The following is a 17962-nucleotide window of genomic DNA, read 5'->3' on the forward strand; positions in this document are numbered from 1 at the left end:
GGGAGAGGCCCAAACGGGGGGGGGCCCCGCGACCCAAAAAAAAAAAAAAAAAAAAAAAAAAAGAAAGAAAAGCGAAGAGGTTAACAGTGACTACTTTTTAATTCTAGAGCATGAATAGCATATGCGCAATCAGGAGAGGGTGTAGACGCAGGATTAATCAACAGACTAGCAAACAGGGCCCTTGGGGAAAGTGGGGATCCCATAAAACATACGGTGGAGAGATGACTAAATATAAATCCTCAGTTTTCAAAGAATACTGTGTGACTGACAAACACCACCAAATGTCTGAAATGGGGTAAAGCTACTGCACGCTTCGCTGAAACAGGTGTAGGCGATCAGAGTAAAGGGTGAAGCCTTGGTGAAGGGCACCCCCAAAGCTGCCAAAGCCAGCAGGGACCCTCAATGCAGCCAGTTCAAAAGACCAACCTAAGTCAAAAGGACATTCCAAACATTTTGAAAGTTGACAACAGTGACCTTAAAGAGCCTCAAAAGTGGCCAGAAGTTGGCAAAGGCTGGAGAGGACACAGGCATTGCAGGGAAAAAGCATTTCCAGGATTTGTGCCAGGGACACTCACAGGGTGTTTACCCTTTGACAGCGGGGGTATGAGGACTCTTTAGACGCTTCAGCTCCAATGAGACAAGTTGGTAAAGGAAATTCCTTGGGTGAGAATGTACTAACAATTCACAACCTTTCTTTTGCATCCTGGTCCATTTGCTCCAGTGAGGCAATATGCCTTTCCCAAACGTTTGGACAAAGCTCGTGACAGAGACAGAACGTTACTAAACCTGGGTCAAGCAGGGCCTACAGGGAGAACGGAGCACGCCTCCCAGTGTTTAAACCAAGGAGATTCAATTGCTTCTGGTTCTTGTTATCTTTTAAGGGTTTTTTTTTCATCCTGAAGGAAGGATCTCACTCTAGGCTACTGCTTTCATATATCCCAGGGCTTAATGGGTCCTCCTTGGATGAGGCCACTGGTTCTTGGTCTTAGAATGGCCTAACTGGCTCCTGGAGGTGTTGTACATATTATCTGAAGGATCCTTGGTTGGAAGGGATTTTACAACCTTGAGCCAATCACTGATTTTCTTGGCACACTGGTATGTCCATCTAAAAAGTGAGGACGGCCATGCTTTCTCTCTGCATCACAAGGATGCTGGACAGATAAAGACAAGTACACATAGCAGAGCACTTTATACTCATTAAAACAACAACAAAAAAAACCAGTCCTCTGAATTACAGTTACTAGAAAGAATGATTAAATCTTTAAACCCAAATGACTGCCCAACAATCAACTTTTCAAGTCCATAAACAGATCAATTTCAGCCAAATTTTACTTCTAGCTGGATGTCTCCTTGGGGGCTGCTCGCTTTCCAGTTGGGCAGGCTGAGGAAAAGCAGAGGTATTTTGATCCAATCCTCACCATTAGGAAACTTGATAAACAAAAACTAAGAAAAACATGATTTTTTTATTATGTCTATTCCTTCTTTTTTCCTCCAAATGCAGACAATCAAGACTTGATTAACCTTGATATAACTTCTGATAGCTTCAGACTAGTCCTAAGAATCTGGTACCAACAGTTTAGTTTACAACCATTACTAAGCATGAGCTATACGCCAGGCATCACGTGAGGCTCTGCCCAAGTACAAACGTGACTAGAGGTGGTCTTTATGCGCTCCTGGCCCTCGCAGCCCATCAGGAAAGCAAGACACACAGAGCTAGCTACATACACAACCCAGACTGCCTTGTGTGCTCAAATCATCATCGATTCTAACTGTGGACAGTGGAGCTGGGCAAACGCCATCTGAGTTGAGACTTGTAGGTGGAGTAGGATTATGAAAGGCAAGGAAGTGAGGCACAGAAGGGGAGGGCAGAAGAAACATGAGTGATCAATGACTTGGAGGCACGTCTGCGGAGCAGGACATGGCTCTGGGTGGCTGAAATATAGTGCGGCTGGGGGACAGTGGAGGGAAGAGCTGGCTGGGTTTACTTTCCTAGGGGCCTTCAACGCCATGCTGAGAAGTTGCTGATGCAACAAAAGGCAAATGAGTCAGACTGAAACATTAAAAATCAGAATTCAAACAAATTCAGAGACTTAAGAGGCTCATGCCATCTCCTACATCTCTTGGGCACAAGGATTTATAATCCCTGTGAATGTGCATTTATACAAGACTCAAAAACGTCTGGGCCACAAACCTGGCAGCCAGTCTCACATCTTGCTTTCTCTGGAAGGAATAATCCGTAAGCAGAAGGCAAGTCTGGAAGCAGCAGTCCTATATTCTAAAAAGGAGTTCCGATCTTTATACCTCAGGACACTTCGGGGACAGAAGCCAGGGAACAGGAAGGAACTGCAATGTGCACATTTTGAAAATGAATGAAGAGTTCTCACAGGCTGCGACATTTCAACCCAGGGAGGACAGAACAAGAGAGCCTGCAGGGCTTTCAGGCACACCCAGATACCAAGCTAGGGTTTCCTCTTGCAACTGGATGGGCAAAAGGCACCTCCGAGGAACTGGGGCAGAAGAGCCACTCTTCTGCGGCCTGGTATCACATGACTCACCATGAGCCAGGCCGTGGATGCCAGCTACAAGGTGTTCACCACTCGTGGCCGCGTGGTATCTGATGTACTCCCGCTCCGACTGATGGCGATTGTCCATCGTCTTCCCTAAGCCATCTGACAACGTCCCCGCAAACTGGAATGAATACAGAACAGAAGGAAAAGACTTTTTACTGTTTTAATTATTTTAAATAAATACCTTCCCTTGCTCTTAGCCGGGAGTCAGTAAATACTGAATGAGAGAGAGATTAATTGTTGAATTACATATACTGTGTGTCCCGGAAGAGTGGTTTTCAAGCACTGGACACAAAACCAATTGTGGGACATTTACACAGGTGGACACAAGGCTTGCAAACGACTACTAAAAGTCCATAATGACATTTACCTTTCACAGTCCTATTGCAAACTTACTGAAAAATTAAAGGTATAACAAAATGGCCTCAGGGAGGAGAGGTGAGCTTTGGGATTCTATAACGGTAAGGACAGAGGCTCTTTGCCTTAAGAATTAGTGGGATTCAAAATAGAAATGTGGCCAACTGTTGCTTCAGGATTTGGCATCCACATTTTGAGATGCCTTTTCTTCCACTTATTCAACAGTTACCAAGTGCCTAGGTGCCCAGCTCCATTTGTCAAAAGAAAAACAAAGTCTATGGAAAGGTTAACAGGTTAGGTTACCTTCCATACAAAGTGGCAGACTTGAACCCATGACTTCAAATGCAAAATCCTCCCCCACCAATCAGAGAGAGATTTTATTTATCCTGGCATACTTTAACCAGAGAAGCTGTCTCATCCATCAAAGCTGGATAAAAAGGACATAAAACTCTGTTTTGTCACAAGACAATTTGAAAAGGTTTAAAGTGACAGTTAATAAACCACAGGGTACTTACCCTCATCATTCAGACATAAAAAGGGAAGGATATCAAATATGTAATTAACCTTCTCGAGAAGGATCTACCAAAACAAGTGGTTTAAGTGCCAATGACCCAGGACTAACCTTTTAGAAAACTCACAGGAATGTTATTTAGATACAAAGCTCAGAGGAACGACTCGAGGCAAACAGCCTGCGGTGAGGACCCGGTACACTGGCAGCCTGGCCATCACAAGGCTATTTCATTCCGCTTTGGCAAGGAGGGGCACACACATCTGCCCTGAAAGCCATCAGTCCTGAGGCTTCTGACACGAGAGACGAGGGAAGGTGAGAGTTCTGGGCACAGAAGAGAGACTAGGGGAAGGAACAGCAGTTCCATGTAAAGCAACGGTTCCTGGAGCAAGACTTGGGAGCTCTCATTCCTTTCCCTCTGACCAAAAGCTTTTATGATCTCAGGCAGTGATCATGGACCTTTCTGGAGATGCAATCCTTATCATTACTTGCTTTTTTGCCTAACCTTCCCTGTCACTCCCTGTTTAATTAGAGAACTGGTTAATGAAAAGTGATTTTACACTTTCCTTTAGGATGGAGACACCATGGGATTCTGTACTAAGTGGGGGATCCCACTTGAGAGCCCCTGCGGGCCACGAGCTCAGGGGTCTGGCCAAACCAGGTACTAGTCTCAACCATTCCGGTGGCCACGTGACCCTGAGCCAGGTGCCTGACCGCAGCACCTCCCTCTCGGCATCTGGAGAATGGAGATAGTCCTGACACTGTCGTGTGGCTAAAAAAATCAGAGACAGCGGCTCAGGGTAGGAATCTAGTCAGCATTCTTACTGTTATTATTAGTCAGCTACTAGTCCAAGGAGGAACATCCTGCACTATTTGAAGAAAGCCTTTCACAGGTTTAGATTTATGGTCATTTGCACTAGGCTTTAACATAAACAAAACAGAACAAAACAAAACAAAAAACCCTCTCTTTCCAGCAGATAAACACCAGCCTCCAAAGTGAATTTTTGGAGTGGTACCATTTATAAAATTAGAGTGTTGGACTTGGTGGTTTCCAAAATCCTTTCCAGCTCTGACAGTTTGTGATCTATGATCCAAGTTAGAATGTCTTTATTAAGCACTTACTCTGGGCCCAGCACAGATTTAGGTACTGCTGAGGATACAAATGAATAGCAGCCTTGGACCTATTCTCAAAAATGATAGTCTCGTTAGGAAGATAACAATTCCATACATGAAACAGCTACAAGAAGCTGGAACACAAAGTGCACACGCACTTGGGAATCAAGTGAAAAGAGAGAAATGTGACCCTTGTTTTGGAAAGAGTTCCTGCTACGTTCTGGAATTATGTAGGCTGCCAGTGGCCCTCATTTAGGGTACGGACAAAAATGCCTCCCCCTGATATTACAGAAAAGGTGAGAGGGCGGTTCAACTCTTACCTTCCTGGAGAAGAGAGATCTCCCTGGAAGGGATATTAAATTAACGTCCTGTTTACCTGGCAGCCAACTAGGAAGAAGTTAAAAAACTCATAATACTTTTCCCCCCAGGAGAATATGGGGGAATAATCCAGGCAAACTGCCCAGTACCAACCCCTTTCCTATAACTGACCCCCGTCCATCAATAAAACAAGTTTAATATCCAAGGTCTATGAGGAGCCTAACTGCCAGCTGATTCTGTTGCAGCGGCGCCGGCACCCCAGCACCAACCGGTCTTGGGTGTTTTCTGCACGAAAACACCATATTGACCTCAGGAGGATGGGATAAGATGACCTAAGAGATCACTCGTCCCTCTAAATGCTGGATTCTTCCATGTGCTTCTCAGGGGCCTCACCACTGCCCTGGAAAGGTGCCCACTCCACCTACTCTAGGGATTCAATTTGAATTACCACCTCTCTATCTATTAAAATATTACTGTGTAAGCCAACTGGGCTTGTCCTTTGTCACTTGTGGGTGGAAGTAAAGGGTACAAAGATATTGTATTAACAGGAAATGACTACAAAAGTCTTCACCCCTAGAAATGTGACGTCGAGAACTCAGAAAACTTGCAATGATGTAGAAAATCCATGATCCGACCAAACCCGTACTGATGAGAGGTTAATAAGATTTTACAGGGAGAGACATTTTATAGGAACTAAACCGAAGCCAGCCAGATGAAGGGCCAGAGGCTGGGCTTCAGGCCAGTCCGCTGGGCTTCTGAGTTTTGAATCCAGGGCACCACAAAGCTTGTGGCCTTCTCTCACTGTGGGAGCACTGAGTCATCCTTAATTCCATCTCTCATTCCCCACCTCAGTGGGAAAGTAAATCACACCCCGTATCTTATTTCTCCCTCAAAGGGTGAGAACACATGGGCTGTAGGGGGAGGTGATTCCAGTAAGCACTCTTTATGGGTGCCCTCTGGAACTGGTCTTCCCTGAGGCTGGAAGCGTTGTTTCACACATGTCCTTGACTTTGAAAATGATCATCCAAACAGAGCAGAGATTCCCATGAGAGCTACAACATCACGTGGGAGTCGCTGGTGCAGGACAGGCTTCACCACCCACCCCAGCTCTGCCTCTGCATTTTAAAAAGAAAAGCCATATGCATTGAAAATCGAGCTCAGGCTGAAACTTTTTCATAGCAGATGCTCCAAATGGGAAATGAAGCCTGGGGGCAGATACTCAAACAAAGGAAAACCAATCCCAGAGGCACTGGAGGGAAAGCTGAAAATCATCAGGATACAAGCAAGTCCAATCCAGCTCTGCACCCAGTCAAACAACTAATCAGTCAAACATGTACGGAACCCCTACTGCGCCCCAGGCTTGTGAAGGAGAAGCATAAATCACAAGTTGTTTCTGCCTCCCTCCTCCAAGAAGACAGGTAAGTGGCATAAGGGAAAGACATTCACACGTGAGTTCGAATTCTGACTGTGACATTTAATAGCTGCGAGATCATGGACAAGTAACTTCGCCTCTGTGAGCCTCTGTTTCCCCATCTTCAAATGGGAATAATAGCCATCTACAAGGATGCCATAAGGATTAGATAAAACGTGCAAAGCACTTAGCACAGAGCCTAATACACGAAGCACTCAAGAAAAACAGTATTGAGTTATCCAAACTTCCATTTCTTCACATGCAAAATGGGTACAATCGGATTCTGCAGGGTTGTTGTGAGGATTAAATGAGACAGTGAGCACATAAAGCATCTGGCAGGTGTGTCCCCGGTACAGCGGAAGCTGTCGGGGAGGGAAGCACCAGAGCAGACAGCATGAGCTATCAATTGGAGGGTGATCTGTAGCTAACTCGGAACTCCACTCAGTGTAAGCTACACCTCAACACCAGAAAGAGCATTTACAGGGACTTAGGTCAATATAGCTCACTTGGTAGCCATTTCAAGTCCACAAAAAACTTAAGGCTGCAAGTGAATACCGTCCTAGCTAAAATGCAAGGTTCTGAAGGAACAGGATGTCCTTCAGAAAACCTGCTATTACCCTTGCAAAAACAACAGTGACTTCCCCCCTTCTTTCACTGAAGGACGCTTTAGCACATGCCACACTTGTGAATTCTGGCCACAGCCAGAAGTCATTAATTTCTATAAAGCCGTATTTTCAGCAAGGGGGTAAAAATCCCAGAAGTACTTCAAGATGCCCGTTCTACTGCGTAGCTGACACACACTATGTGTCAATACCCCGCCTTCCAAAAATAACCCCACTGTCTACAGAAATGGAGCCACTACAAATTAGCCTGGGTTTAGAGCCGGGCTCAGAACAGCTGATTTTATAAAACTGAAATTCAAGTAGATGCTGGAATGATGCAAGAGAAAAAATTTACACTGTGTCCCTCTGTTTCGTCCTATCAGTTTTCCTGACCCTTTTAGGAGATTCAGCAAGCATGGGATGCCAAAGATATTTGGCCAGTGTAACAGAAGCCTGGGCTTGAATTTCTCCCCCTGCTCTGGGGTTCTTCTTTCACAGTTATTTACCTAATGGAAATTTCCTCTTTAGTATCCTTGCTCCACTGAGTTATTGCTGATGACAGCATCTTCCTTGTCACCAGGGCCGATGTGACCCACGCAGCACAGGAAAAGGTAGAGAAGTATTAGGAGTTCGTGTGTGAGGGAGAGTCCTTCTTCCAGTGTAAGGCTGTACGGCTGCAGGTCTCAGAGCCGCCATGGCCTCCAACAAGCTATGATAGAACGTGGAAACCCAGAACCCCAGCTATACGGTGCCAGAAGGAAGGGTGCCGTGAACTCTGGGGGTGCTGCCATGACACAGTCAAAAGGCAGGGGCAAAGGAGTCAAGTCCTTACCGTGCATGCTGTGCAAGCTGGTGAGAGCTGCTTAACTTCCTGGAACCTCAGTTTGGTTCTGAAAAAAACAGTCTAAAGGGCTGCTTTGAAGGGTTAAGGAGATAATGCAAAATGCCTGGCACACAGGAGGTCATCAGTTTTTACAAGTTTCTTACAAGCAGTCTGGAGGCTTAAACTGCAGAGTCGTTTTTGACTCTGCCAGAATACTAGTAGGAAAACCTCCTTTAAGTCATGTAAGACCTAAGTCGCTTCAAAACTAAGGTCTTCACCACTTCACTCGTATTGCTAAAACAGCCACAGTTAAAAATGATTCTCGGAGTCTGAGTTTTGCCTTAACATTGAAAAGCCCTTTTGTGATACTTGTGAACAGAGCAGAGTTAAAGGAGAATGTGATCCAACAAGTAGTGGGTATCTGTCACCAACACAAGGCAAACCAAACAGCTAGTCCTCACTTGGCCAAATGGTGGAGGGGGGAGGCTGGGACTGGGGACCGGCATTTAAAAAAAGCAAACAAACAAAAAGGCATGGAACAAGTTGAGGTTTGGCAAGAAAGAGGCATTTCTGGACCCCAGATCTCTATCCACTAGAAGTGGGGCAGGTTTGTCTTTTTTCAGTTCTACTTGGTTATGATTATGTATAGCCCTTAAGGCAAAAAGAGAAAGGGGAAGGAATCCAGAAAAGAGACCCTGAATAAGAATAATAAAGACATTTTAAAGCTAGGATTGGCATTCTATTCCAGCTAACATGCCTAAACCAATGACCTTGGGTTTTTTTTTTTTTTGGGGGGTGGGGTGCAGAGAGCTCTGGAGATCTAAAAGCCCTCCTACCCTAAGACATATACCATGTTGCTATTTCATGGGTAAACACTTATCAGGCAACAGACACTCCTTTTCAGTTAAGAAACAAAGTTATCCAAAACCACCCAGAATTATCTCAGCACACAAGGTCTGAACATAAAAGCAACAAAGTCAGACCTCAAGCCTGGCCTGGTTCTTAACTAGCCCAAGACACACGCCTGCTGAACTGGCAAGTCCCTCTTGATCTTCCTGACCCAGTTGTGAACTCAGATGTTGTTTCAGATTAATCTAGAAGCTCAGAGTGGATTGAAGCACTCTCATAATAGGATTTTGCTTTTCCTTTAAGAAGGATTGCTAGAGTTTGCTAGAAGGCTAAAGCACAGAAATAAACGGAATACACACGGGTAGCATCAGGAAGACTGATTTTCGACAACAGACAAGTATCATGTCTGTCAAGCCCAATTTTCCCTTTTTTTTTTTCTACATCAATTATAAAGGATCATGTGGGCAGGACGCATTTCTAAACCCAGCTGTGGACAGGATGGTGTCCCAGCTTTCGCTCTGTATCAGCCAGGCCTCGTCGTAGGCTTCCCCCAAGAAGGGGTAGGGGATCGTGCTGAGGAGCCAGGCACCCACTTATCTACCACTGAAAACCCCTTCAAGCACACGGAGGGAAGCCAGAGGTGGGTTTCCCTACAATTACTGCTAGTCAAGGGGAATAACCTTCCCACTCCTTGAAGCCTCCATCTGCCATGCCAACAAGGTTTTCAATACGCATAAATGGCCCGCACCTCAGTAATGAACCGAGAGACAGACTGAGATGCGGGAAAAATCTCTCCGAGGTGGTCACACCATAATGCCTGATTGGGCAGATCAATTATTTCAACACTAGGAAAGCACACAGGCTTTGGGTAGCAAGGATCCCAACTCTGTCACTGGTGTCAGCCGGATGAACATGAGCAAAACACACACTCTCCTTAGGGAACAGTGTCTTCGTCTGTAAAACAGGGAGGATGCTATCCACGGAGCTGCTGGGTTAATCCAAAGAGACCTTAGTTTTAAAAGTACTCGGGGAAAAATCACAAAGCAACGTGTAAATGCCAAGGGTTATTACTGCAAATCTTATTCTTTCTTCTAATGCATGCTCCATTCCCCGTTCCTCCCCAACTGAACCCTGCATGTCTCATCCTGTAATATAGGAGTCACCTTATACCCATTCTGGAACAAAGGAAAGCATAAAGAAGTCAATTATAAATAGACTAGACTCTCAAAATGCAGAAATTCAGAAACAGAACATTTCACAATAGAAAAGAAGCTCGAGCTTATCTCATTCCCAGTCACAAGGACTTCATTCTTGTAATGTACTTTGTATTTCAAATGAATAGATATATTCTCTTTAATACCAAAAGCTTGGGAAGAAAGGAGAAGGGTGACATCATAGAGGACAATCACAGATGCTAGGCACCAGTATAAGCTGAGCTTCTTACTGAAAAAGTCAGGTGTGTTTCAAGGGTTTGAAATGCCATGATGAGATTTTTTTTAGAAAGAAATCTGTACCCAACCGGTTTCTTCAAATAAGTGAAGTTTTAAGTGCGTATGAGCAGAATGGGTAAAGGAGAGCTTCCAACTGCTGAAGACCACAGCGTAACTTTTAGAAGTGTAAACACAGGCCAACAATGTTTACTGCATTGTCCTGAGGATGTGGCATCTATGAAATCATTTATTAGTTTAATCCTCACAACAACCCTGCGAAGTGGACTCTATTATTATCCGGTTGTACGGAGGAAACTGGAAAGGCCACGGGTGGGGGATGAGTGAAACAGGATAGGGAAATTAAGAGGTACAGCCTTCCAGTTACAAAATAAATGAGTCACGGGAATAAAATGTACAGCTTGGGGAATACAGTCAATGATAATGTAATATCTTTGTGTGGTGACAGATGATAACTAGACTTGAATGTGAGCATTTTGAAATACACAGGAATATCAAATCCCTATGTTGTGTACCAGGAACTGTAAGTCAGTTGCACTTCAACAAACAAACAAACTTATAGGAAAAGAGATCGGACTTGTGGTTAGCAGAGGCGGAGGTGGGGAGAGGAGGAAGTGGACAAAGGTGGTAAAAAGGTACAAGTTGCAGTTATAAAACATGTTAAGTACGAGCGATGTAATGTACATGATTAATATATTTAGCACGGTTCTGTGTTATGTATGAAAGTTGAGAGTAAATCCTAAGAGTTCTCGTCACAAGGAAAAAACATTTTTCCTTTCTTTTCTTCTGTATCTCTATGAGATGATGGATGTTCACTAAATTTACTTGGTAACTATTTCATGATGCACGTAATATTTAAGTCAGATCATTATCCTGTACACCTTAAATGTTTACAGTGCTGTATGTCAATTATATCTCAATAAAACTAGAAGGAAAAAAAAAAAAGAAACTGGAAAGACCATGATCATCTCCAACAATAGCCTGCTAAGCCGCTAAGTATCCACATATATTTGATACTAGATAATCTATGGAGAGAACCCAACTGTGATTTTTGTTCTTGTCTCCAAGGAAAATTTCCTCCTGAATGCCAGTGAAAATCTTATAGAGACGCCAGGTAGACATCTTTCCTTTCCCAAGCAGTGGTGGCGACAAAGGAAGGAAGCTGACAGAAGTGTAAAAGTTTCCAAAACATGACATGCAAATTCCTGGATAAGAAAGAGGGCCAGGCTCCAGTCCCCTTTCCTGACGAGTACCCCAATTCAGACACCCCACCCCTTTCCATCACCCACACTTTGCCCTAGGCCATGCGGCCTAAAATCCATCTCCCCCTCTCCCCAAAGCTCTCACCCTCACATCTGAAACAGGCCCCAGATAGAGAGGGGGTTCTGTGGATGCCCACCGCGTGGACCACATTACACCACGCCAGGCCCCCGTGCCCGTGCACCATTTGCAGCGGGGGAGAAATACGGAAGCCACGCTGGGCGGGGACTGGGACCAGTGACTGCAAGAGTCCCTGCCTGTGAAGAGGCCTGCTCTTCCTCCCCGCTTCTCACAGAAGGATCTGCTGAAGCAGGTGGAGTGCCAAAGCGGAGAGATTTACTCCGTCAGAGCTGATGTGGTCAAGCAAATCTAGCTGCAGAGAGGCTGTCGCTCTGGCATGGGCTGCTATGTGTGCCAGTAACTGACAGGTGGAGACACACATACAAGGGGGTGGGAGATGGGGGAGGGAAAGCTAAGAGGGCTGCGGGGAGAGAATCAGCAAAGCCCAACCATGCTCCTAGCGGGGGTGAGAAGGGCTCCTGCAGCTCCGGCTTCACTCCCCTCCTCTCTACCTCTGCTGCGCTGCTCCTCCCCAAGCCCACCTCCCCCAGTCTGAGAGGAATACAACGTTCAGTGGACACCAAGGTGCTGTTTCTTCCTACTAACTGCACCGCATGGGGGCAGATGGGATGGAGCTAGAGATACAAGGGCCAACTTTTCACGTGTCAGGGAGGTTGCTCAGCAGCAAGTGTGATGGATGCAAGGGAGAAGACAGCAGGCGGGGAACTGGGCTTCAGCACCTGGGAGAACAAGGGAAGGTGAGCCTCTCCTGGGGGGGTGGGGGGGTGAATGGAGGCAGTTCAGCGCCAAGGTACTTGAGTCCTAGCTCACTTCTCCTGAGACCTGGCTTGATCCCGGGCTCAAAGAAAGGCCACAGGAAGGTTCTTTTAAAAACAGACTCAAAGGTTCCCACCCTTCAGAAGGACTAAAATTTAAAAACTGCAGTTGGGCTCCTCAGAAGCCTCTGGTATTTGCCTGGGATGTCCCCTGGATTCCTTAGTGGCCTTTTAGTAGGTGTTCCTAACTTTAATATCCTTCAACCCCGCAAAAGATGACCTGGGAGAGAACATTCAGAATTCACACCCATCTACTTCCTGCAGATCTGGTGTTTTAAAATCCTGCTGAATTAGGCATTCCCAGGTCAACAGATTTCAGGTCTAAAAAAACAAGTCCTGGAATGAGGAAGAAAACACAATCCACTTAACTCAAAAGGTGCCCTTTCAAAGGTGACTTAATGGACCTATTCTGATGTCTTGTGTTGCTTTTAAAAGAAAACCTTCAATTACTAGAAAGATAGAAAAATAGGGGCTCTGGTACACTGTACTTTCAACCTAGAAGAAAGCTAATTAACCCTTGTTTGTAAAAAAGATTCACCCATTTTCCTGCCGAAACAGAACTGATTCTTTAGGACGAAGTTTCCTTAAGGATCTCTTATAATTTCAGGAGTTAAGGCTGATATAGTCTCTACCCGCCGACACACATTCCCGTCCACTGACCATCCTTCCCCATGTTCTTCTCTTTAAGCATCACGCTCTGATCTGTACTGAAATATAAGTCCCTCTGTAAAATTCTTGCTGTTATATACCCCTCACTGCAAATGAAAAGCTCAGAACGTAAGTTCTGCAGGGGAAGGCACATGAGGGGAAATCAAAGCACTGGGCACTTGAAAGTAGAAGGATGAAGAAGTATAAATCCTCTCCAGAGAAAAATCATATCAGGCAGAGGCTCTAAAACACTTCTTACACAGCACCCAACATTCAATAAAAACTACCAGACATGGAAGTCAAACAAAAGGACTGAAAACTAAGAAAAAAAACCCAGACAAGATCACTTACTAGGGATCCAGGCATTAAAGTTATTAGACGCAGAGTTTAAAATAGAATGATAGTAATGTTGAAAAAAATTTATAGAAAGACGGAGAATTTTAGCAGAGAACTCAAATTAAGATGTTAACAGATGGATGAAACCAGGAGAGTAGACAGAGCACCAAAACGGATTAGTGAGCTAGAGAGTGAGTCAGCAGAAAATATCTGGATCAAAGCACGAAGAGAAACAAGAGACAGGACATGGTTTTAAAAGTCCAACTTCCATTTAATTGGAGTCACAGGAGGAAAGAGTGAGAAAGCGGCAGAAGTGCTATCTGAAGTGACACAAGACAAAAATTTCCCCAAATCTCTACAAATTAAAGACATTTGACAAATCCTAAACAGGAGAACCATATCTAGGCACGTCATCATTAAAAACTAAAGACAAAGAGTCACAGGATAAAAGACATAACACCTTCAGAAGAGCACCAATAATACTGGCAGCAGTTCCAACAGGAATAATGGAGCATCACGGAATGGTATTATTCAGGGGATGAAAGAAATTTGCCAATCCTGAATTCTAAATTCAGTAAAAATGTCTTTCAAAGAGATAGGTGAAATAAAGATGTTTCCGGGGGGCGGGGGGGGGGGAGAAAAGCATTAATGGAGGTAAAGTGTTATAAGGACCTTGTATTATCTGAGAAGGAAAATAAAAAAGACACAAAGATGGGACAAATAAATATTCTATGACTCAGTAACTCTGCTCCTCAGTATATAATGGAGAGACTCTGCACATGTACTCCAGGAAACATGAACAAGAATGTGAACAGCAACCTTGTTCATAACAGCAAAACACTGGAACAGTCCAAATGTCTTAATTAACAGTGAAGTCAATAAATTGTGACACATCCATACAATGGAATACTATATAGCCATGAAAATGAATGCACTACAGACACACGTCAGCATGGATGGATCTCCAAAACGTAACGTCGAGCTAAAAAAGAAAGGTCACAAGAGGATATATTTAGTTTGATTTTGCATGTAAGTTCAAAACAGGCAAAGTTGTTTAGTGACACATACAAATATGGTAAAACTACATACAGAAAAGACGCGATTAACACAAAATTTGGGACAGAGGTAATTACCTCAGGGTGTGAAGTGAAGGAAGGAAACGTGATCAGGGAGGTTTCAAAACTACTAATATGTTCTATTCTATCAATATAATATTCTAGTTTAAGCTGAACAGTAGGTCCTGGTATTCATTTGATAGTTCTTTAAAGTATACATACACTATATGATACTCTATGTATGACTCTTCCATAATTTAAAAAAAATTTTACGGAACTTGTTTTCTAAACATGCCACCAAAGGCAGAATTCACTTTTTAAAATAAAAATTAACTTCTTTAAAATTATGCCTATATTTGAAATATCACCATATTCAAAGACATCAAAACCAGAATGTTTTCTAAATTTTGCCACTCAGGCAGGAAAAGTGAAAAAACAGAAAGAAACCACCTAAGGAAAAAAATAAAGGTAATTTGGACAGCTGTTTATTAGAATCTTGTAGAAAACTTCTCATTGCAATGATGGAGACAAAAGCAGACTGTATAAAGGTCCTTTCTCCATTCAGCACCTTCCTTCCTCCACTAAAAGCAAGGAAAATCTTAGAAATGAACCCCTCAGTAAGAAGCTGACTAAAAAGAGGTGGAGAGAAATGAGGGCTTGCATATTAACATAATCGAGTCTACCACACGGACTTGAAACTCTTTTCTTCAAACACGTGCTACAAGTTAACATCATATGACTTTAGTTTCATTTCTTAGTTTAGAGCTGAACTGTCCAATAAGGCGACCACATGCCACAGGAGGCCACTGAACACTTAAAATGTGGTCAGTACGAGTTATGATATGGTGTATGTGTGAAATATATACTGGAATTCAAAGACTTAAGATGAAAAAAAGAATGTAAAACATCTCAATTATTTTTACATATTGATTACAAGTTGAAATGATAATATTTTGGATATAATGGGCTAAATAAAAATATTAAAAATAATTGCATCTGTTTCTTTTTACTTTTTTAATGGGACTTCTAGAACAGTTTCAATTACAAGTGTGGCTCACATTATATTTCAATTGGAGAGTGCTGGTTTAGAGGTCTGACTCTAAAAGAAAATGTTTATGGACACAGCTTATGAAATTAAAATTAAACTCAAAAGATACCCAAATCTTAAATTTCAATTATTTCCTAGATAATCAATAATATATTGCAAATAGCTACTATTCACGTGAGCAGAAAATAACAGGTGAAAGGCATTGGTCTGGATTTAGGAAGAAAGGCCTTTGTTACCCAAGATGGAAATATCTAGTAGAAAGGTGGGTAGAAAGTTAACTACGGGGACGTACCCCCATCAGTTACTACTCTTATCGTTCCCCTGCCCAGCAGAAATGGCTCCAGGTCTACGACTTTTCAACTTCAGGTCAGCCGTCACGGATGCCTCCGCAGCCTTTGAATGGCCTCTCCCTGCATACAAGCCTGCAGGGTTACCACTGCTGTACTCCTTCTGAGTGTAGCTTTATTAGTATGGGTGTCCGACTGTCATGTAAACATGCTGTATCTGTTTTGCTCACAAGGCTACATGGGCTGCAGCATGCTGAAAGACTTGGAGTGCGTGCTCCAATGACAGGGAGCCAGGGAGGTTTGGTCATCTTCGCACCATACCACCAGACAGTGTCTTAAACACTGTTAGAGCAAAATAAAGATTTGCTTTCCATTCTTTTTCAACTCACTAGCACTTAACCCAAGTCCCACTTCACAGAAATGATAGATTCTACTTCACTAACGGAAAAAAAAAAAAAAACCTCTTTCCTTACCCCCCACCCACCTTAAATTGAATAAGTGAGCTATTTCTTAAACCTAGACCCCTTCCTCTGTGCTCTTGTAAGACCCTGTCTTGGATATCACTCAATCAATCCTTTTTTCCCTTGTATCTTCAGTCTTTCTGGCTTCTTCTTCTCAGAATGACAGATACAATTGAATCTGCTCAATCTTAAAAATGCCTTCCTTTAACTTTCCCTTCCACTCAAGTTATTATTCATCCATTTTCTTCCCTCTGTGCCCATATCTCTTAAAAGATACGGCATCACTGTCTCTTTTTCTATTAAATGAAGGCTCTGAAGGCACGTTCCTATAGCAAATAACACAAACCAGGGATCAAAACATATAATGGTGTCCCCTCAACACCCATAAGGCTGGGCATAACTGGAAACAAAGGGGAGCATGTTTAGTAGCAGTTAATGCCTGATTTCTGAGCACCTCTCCCAGACAAGCAGGAGCCCAGGCATGTTCCTGGGCTGCAGGTATAACACAAGCTTAAGGCTGTATCCACGAGGCAGCATCCAGGTAGGAAAAGAAAAACCATCTACAGTCCAAGGCAAAAGGTGGGAAACAAGGCAGAAAGAACTCCCTGGAATGTATGGAACTCCTACCATGTCTTTTCAGAGGGTGCCTGTGGCTTTGCTGATGGATAGGAATGGGGCATCTCAGAGGATCTTGAACCTCTAATCCTAACCCTTAACAACTGCTGTAAAGTCTATAAGGGTCAGAGATGCAGGAAAACAGGACATCATTGCCTTGGATGTTTCTTAATCTTTAGATAAGTGCCTCAGCTTCCTATGCTACCAAAAGAAGAATGCCAAATGGACTTAAAATGAACCTCAGAACTTCATGGAACAAGATGAGAAAATAAAATTGGGAGATTGTTTCCCCCCCCCCACCCCCAAAAAACAAAAACCTCACTCTAGGAATCCACTGAAACGAGCCCTTTAAGCTCAAAGGGGAGAGACGCTTGCTGAAAGCACGCCGCTCAAGTCCTAACTGTCTGGTCCACCTCTGCTTCCCCGGGGGCGAGGGACAGGGCCAGGCACAGGGTATGGATGCGTACACGACAGTGCAACTAGGGAATGGACAGGTGCTGGTCTCCCTAGTGAACCTGGAATGAACTCACAGGAGCTTTGGGAATAAATGACCAAAAAGACTGCTCACTGGTTTGACTTGAAAGTCCGTATTTTCAAAAACGTGTTCTTTTTCATCTCTTCAGCTCCGTGTGCTAATCACTTTCCTTATGTTGAGGGGTATCTGGTTTAAAACTCTGCTGAGAAGTTTTCATCTGTTCTATCTATTGAGTGCCAGAGGATATTGAGGAGACTGGGAGATGCTCGCCAAGTATCTTCTTTTAAGGCACTGTAGCGCGTTCACATTGCTATATCTGTGCACACAATTCACAGAGTCTATGTTTACAGCAGTCACAAGTGAGGCTGAAACATGTAAAGGAAACCAGAGAAGTTCTGGAGTCACACATTTGGGTAAATTTTGGCTTCACTTATTGGCTGTGTGATCTTCGGCGACTTCTCAGTGTCCCTTCTGTTAACTGAGATAATGCCTAACTCCCAGGGTCCGTCCGTTCCTTCCTCCTTTCATTTCTTCCCTCCTATCAACAAAAAAAGTACTTTGCATCAACTATGTGCCAGGCACTGTTCTAAGCGCTGGGGATGCAGCAGTGAAGAAAACAGACAAAGCTTGTGGCCCTCTTGGGGTTTATATTCTAGTTGCATAGACAATAAACGATATAAATATACAAAATGAAAGCAGTAATAAATGTTAAGTGAAAAATTAAGCAGGGAGGGAGGATAAGAGGTAGTGATAGAGGGGGTTGCAATTTTAGACGGGGGAGGGGTGCTAGGAAGTCTCACTGACAAAGTGACATTTGGATAAAGATGCAGGTGAAAACCATGGGGTTACAGAACATTCTAGGCAGAGAGAATTGCTGGCACAGAG

The 17962-nt window shown here is 43.7% G+C and overlaps 1 protein-coding gene across 10 annotated transcripts in view; it reads right to left on the reverse strand.

Moving 5' to 3' along the window:
* VPS13D (vacuolar protein sorting 13 homolog D) overlaps positions 1-17962 on the reverse strand; it is a 244422-nt gene that overhangs the window by 51927 nt on the left and 174533 nt on the right. For all 10 annotated transcript variants that reach the window (XR_003003764.1, XR_003003763.1, XM_024749924.1 and 7 more), the window contains one exon: positions 2556-2688. Coding sequence is in view for 8 of the 10 variants with exons in the window: in XM_024749924.1 (XP_024605692.1) it covers positions 2556-2688 (133 nt within the window). In the remaining 2 variants the exon portion in view is untranslated. The remainder of the gene's footprint in view (positions 1-2555; positions 2689-17962) is intronic.

Source organism: Neophocaena asiaeorientalis, unplaced genomic scaffold (assembly GCF_003031525.2).
Source record: "Neophocaena asiaeorientalis asiaeorientalis breed wild unplaced genomic scaffold, Neophocaena_asiaeorientalis_V1.1 scaffold275, whole genome shotgun sequence".
Lineage (NCBI taxonomy): Eukaryota > Metazoa > Chordata > Mammalia > Artiodactyla > Phocoenidae > Neophocaena > Neophocaena asiaeorientalis.